The sequence below is a fragment of the Palaemon carinicauda genome, chromosome 2, assembly GCF_036898095.1.
Source record: "Palaemon carinicauda isolate YSFRI2023 chromosome 2, ASM3689809v2, whole genome shotgun sequence".
NCBI lineage: Eukaryota > Metazoa > Arthropoda > Malacostraca > Decapoda > Palaemonidae > Palaemon > Palaemon carinicauda.
In genome coordinates this window covers 24,528,848-24,540,468 of record NC_090726.1, presented here as the reverse complement: position 1 = coordinate 24,540,468, position 11,621 = coordinate 24,528,848, and the positions used below count along the sequence as shown (strand labels likewise).

Sequence of the window (11,621 nt, the reverse complement as noted above, 5' to 3'; positions counted from 1 at the left end):
TCAACATATTCTAGGTCCACTAGTTTCCTGTTGCCAATCCAGTCCCATCCTTCTCCGCCATTCCCAACTGTGTAATGCATTACAAAATCCATGAGGAGTATAAACAACATAGGTTACTGGAAATTCATTTGATAGTACTGCATCAAAATTAACTTTGCACTTGCTATCTTCCGAACAACCTTAATCAAATATACATATTTAAGAGGAACTCCATAAAAACGCAGGACTCTTCACAGAATTGGCCGGTGCACACTATCAAAGGATTTTTCATAATCCGCAAATGCCATCAAATGTAGATTTCTATATTCTCCACATTACTATACAACTTGTCTTAAGATGAAAATTTGGTCAGTACAACTTCTACCTTTTCGAAATCCTGCTTGTTCATCTATCAGCTTTTCTTCTATCTTTCTTTCTAGTCTCTTTAAAAGGAGCATACTATATATTTGCATGACAATTGAATTACAATCACTCAGACCTTTTGTCATTTTCAACAACACTGCTAACTCTCATTCCTCAGGTTTTGCTTTTTCATGCTACATTCCACAAAATAATCTAGTAAGTATTCTTGAAGTCATTTCTTTTTTGGCCAATATCATCTCAGCAGTTATTCCATCGTATCCAGGGTTTTCCATCTCATGAGGTCTTCCTCAGCTTCTGGTATACCAACCGAATCATTCCCTCCATATCTCCTATTCATGACCTCACTAAAGTGTTCCATCTAACGTTGGCTTTCTTCATCCTCTGTTGTTATAACAGATCCATCTCTCTTTCTGGTGGGTATATGCTTATTCTGTTTTGCTCTAGTAGAAATTTCATTAATAATTCTATGCGCAATTGTTACACCATACCCCTACCTGAATTCATAGCTTTGTCAGCCTCATGTGCTTTCCTTTTTATAGCATCCCAAGATCATATGATATTCATTGTCACTGTATGTCCCAAAACTTCACTACCAACTGACTGATAATGTTCTTCATTAACTATCGGCTCTTGGTCTCTTAAATTCTCTAAAATTGCAAGACGATTCCTATATCTAATTGCAAATATTTCTCTGTACTCAAACCTATCTTTCCAAACACGCTCAGTGGTATTGTTATCTGTATAACTACTCGGTTTCTTCCCGTTTTTCGAGTAGGGAGACGAGTGAGTAGTCATTCATACCCTGGTAAGATGGTTATAGTTTTGAAAAGGGGAGGGGATGGGAAGGGTTGAGTCTCTGTGTGAGCGGGCGTCTGTAAGAACATATCTATCTATATAGTCAGCATTCATTTTCGATTATCCGCATACACCATATGAAATATTGGTTATGCGTCAGGCGTCAAGATCTGTGAGCAACGTATTTGTTAAAAAAAAAAACAGAAATGTTTATATATGTTACTTATGATATCACGTTTATTTATGAAATAACCTTATTAGAGCAGTTCTTCAGCTACAGATAGTAGGCGAAGGCTTTTTCTTATAAAATTTTACGATCTTAAGATCTTTTTATGTTCTATATAATAACTTTATGATCTTAAAGTATACAGTCTAAGATAAACGACAAATTTCCTCAAAACAATTAAGAATACTTAATTTCGAGATGGACTTTTACGGATTTATAGTCAAAGTGTATCAATTATTATCCTATCTGTTATGATAATGATAATATTTCTGTATGTATATATATATTAAATCTGTGATTAATTTTGATAAAGTTAGAATCCTTCCGGTTTTGTGATCGTATGCAAGTGCGTATGTTCTTCTGTCTGTGTTTGAATGGACTGACAGATACCGAATCTCATATGTACTTATGCATACATAGAGCTCTGATATTATATAACCATTAGCATTGAAACCGGAATTCCGTAAATGATTGTAATACTGATGAGAGACTTATTAGCATCAATAACATTAGCAATTATAATGACTAATTATAACATAAGCCTAAAAAGGGAGTTTACCTGCTTCTACCGGCTGAAGCCTGTCGAGGTAATGAAGGTAACTGCTACCATCAAGGTATCATACTTTTGCTGCAATACCGAATATGCAAACCCTTTTCATATGTATGTGAACGTTGCATCATTGCAATTTATTTGCATTTCCACATAAAATAAAACACTGTTTTCTATATAGACAGTACGTCTGATATCATTGTTACATCATTGCTATTTGAAAGACTATCACAAAAGAATTCAACCTGTTTATGGATATTTTGTCTTTAAAATTAATCCGGAAAAAAAACCTATCTAATTTGCCCTTAACAATTACCTTAATCTAAGAATCGTAAACATAATCCTAACATGGATAAAAAATGGAAATTATTATTTCAAGATTCTATGACTACTTATGTTCTGACCAAACATTACCAACCTAAACTTCAAGTTCCTACAGTACCAAAAATGATTTTCTATGCCTCTTTGCCTTTTATTAATAACGGAAAATATGGGAAACAAATTAAAAAGGTTATTTTAAACAATTTTCCAAGTCTGGATTTTAAACTTATTTTTAAGAATCCCCGGACAGTGGGATCTATGTTTAGAATTAAGGATTCTCTCCCCGACCTAATGCGTTCTTCAATGGTCTATATGTTTACTTCTCCGAGATGTAATCTCGGAAATTATGTGGGTTCCACAAAAAGACTGCTGAAGGTTCGCATAGATGCGCATCGGGGAGTGAGTCATAGAACTGGATGTGCGCTCAAAACCAAAGAATTATCAACCATCAGAGAACATGCAAGTAAGTGCAAGACCAACATTGCATATAAAAACTTTGAAATCATAGCTCAGGCGCCAAATAACTCCTCTCTACTAGTATTGGAATCGTTAATGATTAAAGAAAAGGCTCCTAAACTAAACAGCCAATTATCCTCTATTCCCCTCCACATCGCTTATTTCAAAAACTTAAACAAAATGTAAATTTATAACAAGAGCAGCGAGAGCAGAGTAACAATAACTTATAATGTCAATATTGGATAAAGAAACTTTGAAATTAAAAATATTAGATTCTTTATTTATATTGAATAAATATTAAATATGGCAAAGCAATGGAACTCTGATGGCTGAAGTGGAATCCTCAATCACTAGTGACTGCCTGTGGTAGAACCCACTCAACTCTTGCCTGTTTTTGAAAACTATGGATTCTGCAAACCACGAAAAAATTTCCATCAAAAACCTAATGTAAAATTCATCTAAATTCCCTTTATAAACAATAATGAATATACAATATATCAACATCAAGTACAAATATACCAATACAACATTACATACAACTGAACTAGGTACCTAATAAATTTGCCAAGACCAGGAAGATAACTGAAGCCGATGATACTAGGCTACCTTCCAGCAAGCACAAGTAACCTAACTTAGTAACAAATGAAAAAATTAGGCTCAGTAAAATCCTAAGTTAAGTAATATTAAATTACATATGAAAACACAAACTCAGGAAAATAGAATCTGACACGGTATATCGATTTAAGCAAATCTGAACACCCACTAGGCTATTCCATGCACAAAACAATGATTTGGAATTAAGCTAGAAATAACACTAGTAATTTTATAATGAGCTTAAAATCCATAGAAAATTTATAATTAGGGTTGAAGACTTGAATAATTGATATTCATTTCAAATATTATAACCCCCTAACCAAAGTTGAACCATATGCCACAAAATCATAGGAAACTTACGGGGTTGGTAGGCCTTATCCTTAAAATCCCAATGCAAATTGAAGAGCAGCAGAAGATCCCATTGTTGAGAACTATGTATTCATACATCTTGATATTGCACTCTTCATTGTAGCACTCGTGGTAAGCAATTGCAGGAGAGGTGGCTTTAAATTGAAGTGCTACTCCATCTTCATAGCACTTCTACACTCGAAGAAAATATTATCCAAATATCCAATATGTCCAATGTGGCCAATATATATCCCATCTGCCTCCTCACACTTCCCTCATTACCAGTAGGTGAAATTTTTTTCCCAAGGATGATGGAATCAGGAACTGCAAATATTAAAATACAGCCAGCAGAGCCATCTATGGACTGAGCATATTATCCTTGAAACTCCCAGTATTTCTTTTTGATTTTGCTTTGTATGGCAAAAGGGGGGTTTCAAGGATGAAACAAATATGAACATAAATAAATATACATATACACAATTTTATAAATTTTCTACAGAATTAGTATATAAAATAATTCTTCAACACTCCAAAGGGGGGATTCGAATTTAGTCAAAATTCGAATGGTAAAGGTAATGTTACAAAATTAAGTAACATTCTAAGGAGAAAAAATAAAAATTACCAACACCCAAATATATACTACATACTAATTTCTCAACATATCTCTTGTTCTTGCCTCACTAATGACAGCAGCCTCTCTCTCTTTTTTCTTTGGTGTGTACTACTGTCCTCTTTAATATCTGCCTTTTCTTCACTGTCATTAGTCACAGGGCTTAAGAGAGGTATTACTGAAGTAACATGCCGTCTTACAGTTTCACGAGAAGCTCCCTTAAACACAGCTATGTCAGTTACTTCATCCAAGTCATTTAATTTTACTTTTTTAACAATACCCATTGGGTAATTTGAAGGTTTCATGTGCGGTTCTTTTAACAGAACAATATCACCTATTTGAATTCTTTTATGTGTCACTGGTTTATATCTACTCCTTTCGTCTGTAGCTTGTGACACTAAGTGTGCTATAAATTCTGAATTATAAATGTTAATAAGTCGAGACCTCACATTTCTAAGTTTTTGATACTTGTCTAAAACTTTGCTAACATGATCATCTGCCGTCCAGTTCAGATCTTCATCTGGATTGCCCTGAAAGTCAGGAATAATGTTAATAGACAGCAATTCATGTCCATGAATTAATATTTCTGGTGTAATTGCATCAGGCACTTCATCTGTGATACTGTCTCTCAACCCTTCTTTGAAGGCAATAGGGCGCCTGTTAACTAAGTGAACGGTTTGCTCTACAAAAAACTCAAAATCACGGAAGTCTAACACATTATTTCTTAATGCTCCATAGATTAAACGCTTACTCATCTTAACACAAGTCTCAACAAGTCCTCCTAATTTGTTACATCCCTTTGGATACTGCTGAAACTTAATTGACTTTACACCATTTTCTTCAAAATATGCCTGACTCTCAGGATCACCCAGGAAATTAGTGACCACATTAGCTCCAGCTACCAACTGAGATCCAAGATCTGACAAGACTAGTTGAGGGATTCCATACTGATATGAATGCATTTGAAAAGCTCTTAAAAATTCTTTTGTAGTGAGATCTAAACAAATTTTTAAATTAATTGCCCTCGACCAGAGACAAGTTAAACATAGAACCCAAACTTTGCTCTTTTTACCATTAAGCTTAACGTTATACGGTCCAAAATGATCAATAAAAATATACCTGAATGGTATAGAGGGAGGGTCAATCCTAAAATCGCGATAGGCACTTTGATTGACCTTAACCGTTCTCTCTTTGAATCTCTTACAAATGACACATTCTTTGATGACCTTTTTTACTACTGAAAAGTAATGTGGAATCCAAAACTTTTTTCTCATCTCTGACAAAATGGAATAAACACCAGCATGAGAGAATTTCTCATGAAAATCTTTTATTACTAACCGAGTTAACTTACTGTGTTTGTGAAGCAAAATAGGAAAGTTGACAAAAGTATCTTTTCTCCATTTAGGCATCTTACTTCTAATTCTTAAGAGTCCATGATCATCCATGTATACATTAAGTTGAGCAATAATATTAGGAATATCCTTTACTCTCTTATTTCTGTTTTCTAAATACTGGAAAACTTCACCATACCAGATTCTCTGATCATTCCTTATGATATGTCTAGTAGCTTCCAAATGAAAGGAGGATGCATCACCAAAGTTAAAAGAAACAGAGTTTGCTCTTCTTTTGAGCAAAGCAATGAATTTAAGAACGTACTCGTGAATTCTAACAAGCTTAGAGAAACTGGAACACTTGTCCAGGACGACCAAATGTTCAGGGTTTGATTCTGCTAGGACTTGTGATTCACTTAATTTAGATGCAGAAATTGAGAAGGAATTTTCATTCAATGGATTAAAATTTGGATTGGGTACAACTATATCAAATGTGTCAGCATTACTGCACAGTTCATCCCTTTCACATCTTAAAAATTCTGGGCCAGTGAAATAATTAGTTTTCAAAAGCTGTTTGTACGACATAGGCCTAGTTATACAATCTGCAGGGTTCAAGATACCACTGACAAAACAAAATCTAACTGGGTTATTTTCACAGGTCCTTTGAATGTGATCCAAACGATTCATGATAAAGACACTCCTTTTATTCATTTTATCTAATTTGTTCACATAAGAATTAATCCAGCTCAGTGAAACAATGCTATCCGTATACAGTACTGATTCTACAATTCTAATAGGTTTAGGGCACTGAGGACCTGCCAAATCCTTACTCAAATCCAATAATGTTTCTGTTCCCAAAACTATCCCTTGGAATTCTAGAGATGGAATACTTTTGCTTTCTAACTGCTTGTTAACCAAGCGATTCTTTGCTAGAACAAAACTGACTTGCTTAGTTTCTATGCACTGAATAAAAATTGTTGTCCCATAGATTATTTTACTGCTGTCAGTAAATGCAATTAAACGATATGACCCATTTCTCTCCCCGACAACTCTAGGTACCTCAATTGGAGGAGTCATGTTAACTTGTTTGGCTATGTTACGCCATTCTCGTTGTTGCTCAATGGACAATTCTGTATCCCATCCTAGAGAAGTGTTTAATTGAAGTTCATGCATAAATAAACGAGCTCTGTTTAAAATAGGTCCATTGAAATTATATGGATCAAAATTTGAAGCAATGCTTTTCAATATCAGTCTCTTAGTGTTTGCTTTAGAGTCTAGCTCAAGTTTAGGAGAGGAAATACAATCTGTTATTCGGTTCCACTTTAAACCAAATATTTTTACTACATCAGGAGTGACTTCATCCAAATTCTTATCTATTTTTTCTTGGAGCATAACATCATTGGTAACGAATTGTTGTAATTCAAATTTATATGGATTAAAAATGTTATTCAAGTTATCAAAACCCCAGTGTAAGCTTTCAGAATCATTTGCAGTGAACGCACCATTATCCATGTATATCAAAGAGTAAATAAGTTTCTTCAATTCCTTTAAGTTGTCCAAATCACCTTCAGTGTCTAGCATCAATATTTTGTACAAACCAATCATCAATATTGTTGGGCTACACCTTAGCCCAAAACTTAGACGAAGATTCTTGTATGCTATAATGGTAAAATCTCCTTTACTTACATTTTTAAACCAAAAGAATAATAATTTACTTTGATCAGTTTCATTTAATGCTATCTGCTGGAAAGCTTTCTTTAAATCAAAGCACAATAAATGAGAATCAAACCTTAAAAGTAGCAAGGCAGTAGACAATTTCTGATTAATACAAGGGCCAGCCCACATTGCCTGATTGTGGCTAATAGAGGGGGAGCCATTACTTTGTTTTTCACACAAATTAGAGAGAAAAACCATTCGGCATTTAGTAGTACTGCGGTCTAACTTAAATATTCCCATGTGCGGCAAAACACTGTACTCTGGGTGTTCTTCACAAAACTTATCCAAATTATCAATCCTTTCAATTAAGTTTCGAGCTTCCTGAGTCTTTATGTTATCATCCATTAATCTCAAAAATTCATCATTCTTCGATAATTTCTTTAGGTTAGATTTCAAAATTTGCTTTGCTAAATTTGTGTTCTTTCCCAGCAAATGAGAAACACGACCATTCCATAAAAGTGGCATTATCAACCTGCCTTCTTCATCTCTTTGTGTATTATTAAGTAAATACCTAACTAATTTCTTATTATGTTCAGTGCTCTCCCCATCTAAGTCAGTTCTATCTTTGTGCAAATAATATGAGCATTCTCGCTCTAAAATATGATCAGTAGCTTTTTGCAATTTATGCTCGCTGATCCTGCCATCATGATCTAAAATACAGATTGTAGGATCCTCTGCACTTCCAATACATCTAACACTAGACTTGAAACATGAAGTCATAGGAAATTTAATATTATCCAGTGATTTACCTTGCTCATTTAAATTCTCTTCCAAGCCAAAAAGTAAATGAGTATCATCATGCAGGCTAGGGAGAAATTTCAAATTTGCAATTAATTTCTCAATGTTTCCTATTAACATAATGCCAAATCTTGTTTCATAGTACACACACTGACCACTATGACCAAAACTAACCATCTTTTCCATGAGACAATGAGCTGAATTTGCCCCCAGGACAAACTGAATGTTTGATATGTCTTCTCTAGCCTCATCAAGAAACTCATCTAAAAGCTTATAACCATAATTTCTAAAACTTCTAACAACTTTACCAAGGCCGGGTAAATTCAAATTTATATCAATACCTGGGACACAAATCGCTTCTATATTATGCGCTGTCTCCCCAATCTTAACAGAAATTTGAACTATCTTGGTACGATAGCATTTTGCTCCATTAAACCCATTGACAACAAGATCAAAATTATCTTTCACAACTTTGAAACACTGACCTTCTAAAGCACACTCAGAAATGAAATTAGCTTGGCTACCTGAATCCTTCAATCCTCTTATTTTACTAGGGCCCAAAGTACAAGAAAATGTGGGTAAAATTGAATTTATGCCCCCCTTACTCTGAAAGGAACTACCTGGACAAACTACCCCATTCTGTGTACTATTTTGAACATCTTTTGATTTACTTTTCTCGTTTTGCTTAGGAACTGCTTTTTTAGGATTACGCACCAAATCTCTGACCTCGGAACTTTCATGATTATCTGACAGGCAAAGAAAGGAGAAATGCCATCCCTGACAATGTTTACACTTTCTGGAAAATCTAAAATGACACGAGCTATCCAAATGCTCTATTCTTGCACATTTAGTGCAACCATTCAAAATGCTCAACCTATCTATCTTTTCCTTAGCAGTAGCGAAATTAGGGCACTTATGGATTGGATGATCACCATTAACCTTATCACTACAAAGTGTGCAAGAATTAAAAGGATTGGAGCTTTTAAAATCAACCTCTGCTGCTAAGTTTGAACTTTTACTCAATCCTAGTTTATCTTGATGCCTTTCAGCAGAAGGCAGTTTACTTTTACTTAATTTACCAAGTTTATTTGCATTCTGATACCGTTCATTGGCTTCAAAAAAGTTATCAACAATTTCACTTGTAGTGGGCTTTGAATTGTTAGTAATTTGTATCAACTGATTTCTGAAAGTTTCATTCATTCCTCTTAGGAAAAAGTACTGCAAAACATCATCTATATCCATTTTCAAAGTCTTAACAGCTTCTTGTAATTTTCTAATATTACTAATATACTGAAAGGGTTCTGAATCATAACCTAACTTCAGCTCTTGAAGTTGTTTCATCACATTAAACTTTTGAGTTGGAACCGAGGCAAAAGCTGTTTTTAAGAGTTCCTTTGCATGGGAATAACCTTGTTTGTCTGCTTCTAAAGAGTCTATCAAAAGTAAAAGCCTTGCCAGAAACCTGCTGTTTAAGTAACAACAACCTATCATAATCTGTGTAAGAAAACTTTCTAGTAGTTTCCTCAAACTGCTGTAAGAATAATTCCAAACTTTCATCATCAGAACTCTTAAATTTAGGCAAAGGTGCTACTGGACTTTTAAGACGACTAAGAGGAGTTTCATTCAGATTTTCCCTTGTGCTTCCATTAACATTAACCTCTAAGAGCAGCAACATTTCAGAAATTTTATCTTTATATTCTTGACAAGAGCTAAATTCAATTTCCATTTCATTTTCATCTTCGCTCTCTGACCACTTCAAAGATATGACTTTACTATCAAACCCTTTAAGTTCTTCCTTAAAATTCTTAAGTTTTTCAACAAGATTTAACTTTTGTGAGCTATTATACTGCGAAAATTTATGCCTTTCATTAAATTGTCTAGTGACTTGAGAGCGGATGTACTTCCGACTCATAACAAGAAGCCTAATGTCTGTCATGATTATAGAAAAATTTAATTCTAAACGTCAATGCAGCCTAACCAAAGAAAAAATTTAAGATAATTATAGTATTCGGTACACTGATCAAAAATAACAACAATAATCCAAATAAAACCACCACTCCTACAATGCTACCCAAGTGCCACCAGTATTGAGACAGCCTTCAGTGCCCCACGTTGGGCGCCATTTCAAAAACTTAAACAAAATGTAAATTTATAACAAGAGCAGCGAGAGCAGAGTAACAATAACTTATAATGTCAATATTGGATAAAGAAACTTTGAAATTAAAAATATTAGATTCTTTATTTATATTGAATAAATATTAAATATGGCAAAGCAATGGAACTCTGATGGCTGAAGTGGAATCCTCAATCACTAGTGACTGCCTGTGGTAGAACCCACTCAACTCTTGCCTGTTTTTGAAAACTATGGATTCTGCAAACCACGAAAAAATTTCCATCAAAAACCTAATGTAAAATTCATCTAAATTCCCTTTATAAACAATAATGAATAATATACAATATATCAACATCAAGTACAAATATACCAATACAACATTACATACAACTGAACTAGGTACCTAATAAATTTGCCAAGACCAGGAAGATAACTGAAGCCGATGATACTAGGCTACCTTCCAGCAAGCACAAGTAACCTAACCTAGTAACAAATGAAAAAATTAGGCTCACTAAAATCCTAAGTTAAGTAATATTAAATTACATATGAAAACACAAACTCAGGAAAATAGAATCTGACACGGTATATCGATTTAAGCAAATCTGAACACCCACTAGGCTATTCCATGCACAAAACAATGATTTGGAATTAAGCTAGAAATAACACTATTAATTTTATAATGAGCTTAAAATCCATAGAAAATTTATAATTAGGGTTGAAGACTTGAATAATTGATATTCATTTCAAATATTATAACCCCCTAACCAAAGTTGAACCATATGCCACAAAATCATAGGAAACTTACGGGGTTGGTAGGCCTTATCCTTAAAATCCCAATGCAAATTGAAGAGCAGCAGAAGATCCCATTGTTGAGAACTATGTATTCATACATCTTGATATTGCACTCTTCATTGTAGCACTCGTGGTAAGCAATTGCAGGAGAGGTGGCTTTAAATTGAAGTGCTACTCCATCTTCATAGCACTTCTACACTCGAAGAAAATATTATCCAAATATCCAATATGTCCAATGTGGCCAATATATATCCCATCTGCCTCCTCACACTTCCCTCATTACCAGTAGGTGAAATTTTTTTCCCAAGGATGATGGAATCAGGAACTGCAAATATTAAAATACAGCCAGCAGAGCCATCTATGGACTGAGCATATTATCCTTGAAACTCCCAGTATTTCTTTTTGATTTTGCTTTGTATGGCAAAAGGGGGGTTTCAAGGATGAAACAAATATGAACATAAATAAATATACATATACACAATTTTATAAATTTTCTACAGAATTAGTATATAAAATAATTCTTCAACAGCTTAAGCTGGCAAATTTAGAATTTTTCTTCCTGAGTACTGTCCTTCAGATAGTCACTCAGTACTCTAGTCTGTTCCAGACAGGTTGGTCTCCTTAGACAATTTTGATTTTTGTATATTTAATTTTAAGATACTGTTCTC

At 34.2% G+C, this 11,621-nt stretch overlaps 1 protein-coding gene across 1 annotated transcript; it reads right to left on the bottom strand.

Moving 5' to 3' along the window:
- Nucleotides 1-2,944: 2,944 nt before the first annotated feature.
- LOC137615541 (uncharacterized) lies at nt 2,945-5,960 on the bottom strand. Its single transcript, XM_068345454.1, has 2 exons — nt 3,666-5,960; nt 2,945-3,121 (listed from the first exon to the last, which is right to left on the bottom strand). Exon 1 carries the CDS (start codon nt 5,706-5,708, stop codon nt 4,308-4,310), a length of 1,401 nt encoding a protein of 466 aa, XP_068201555.1. The 5' UTR covers nt 5,709-5,960; the 3' UTR covers nt 2,945-3,121; nt 3,666-4,307.
- Between the last annotated feature and the right edge of the window lie 5,661 nt (nt 5,961-11,621).

Coding starts and splice junctions, on each gene's coding strand:
- LOC137615541 (XM_068345454.1), bottom strand. CDS start 5,708: ATGGATGATCATGGACTCTTAAGAATTAGAAGTAAGATGCCTAAATGG.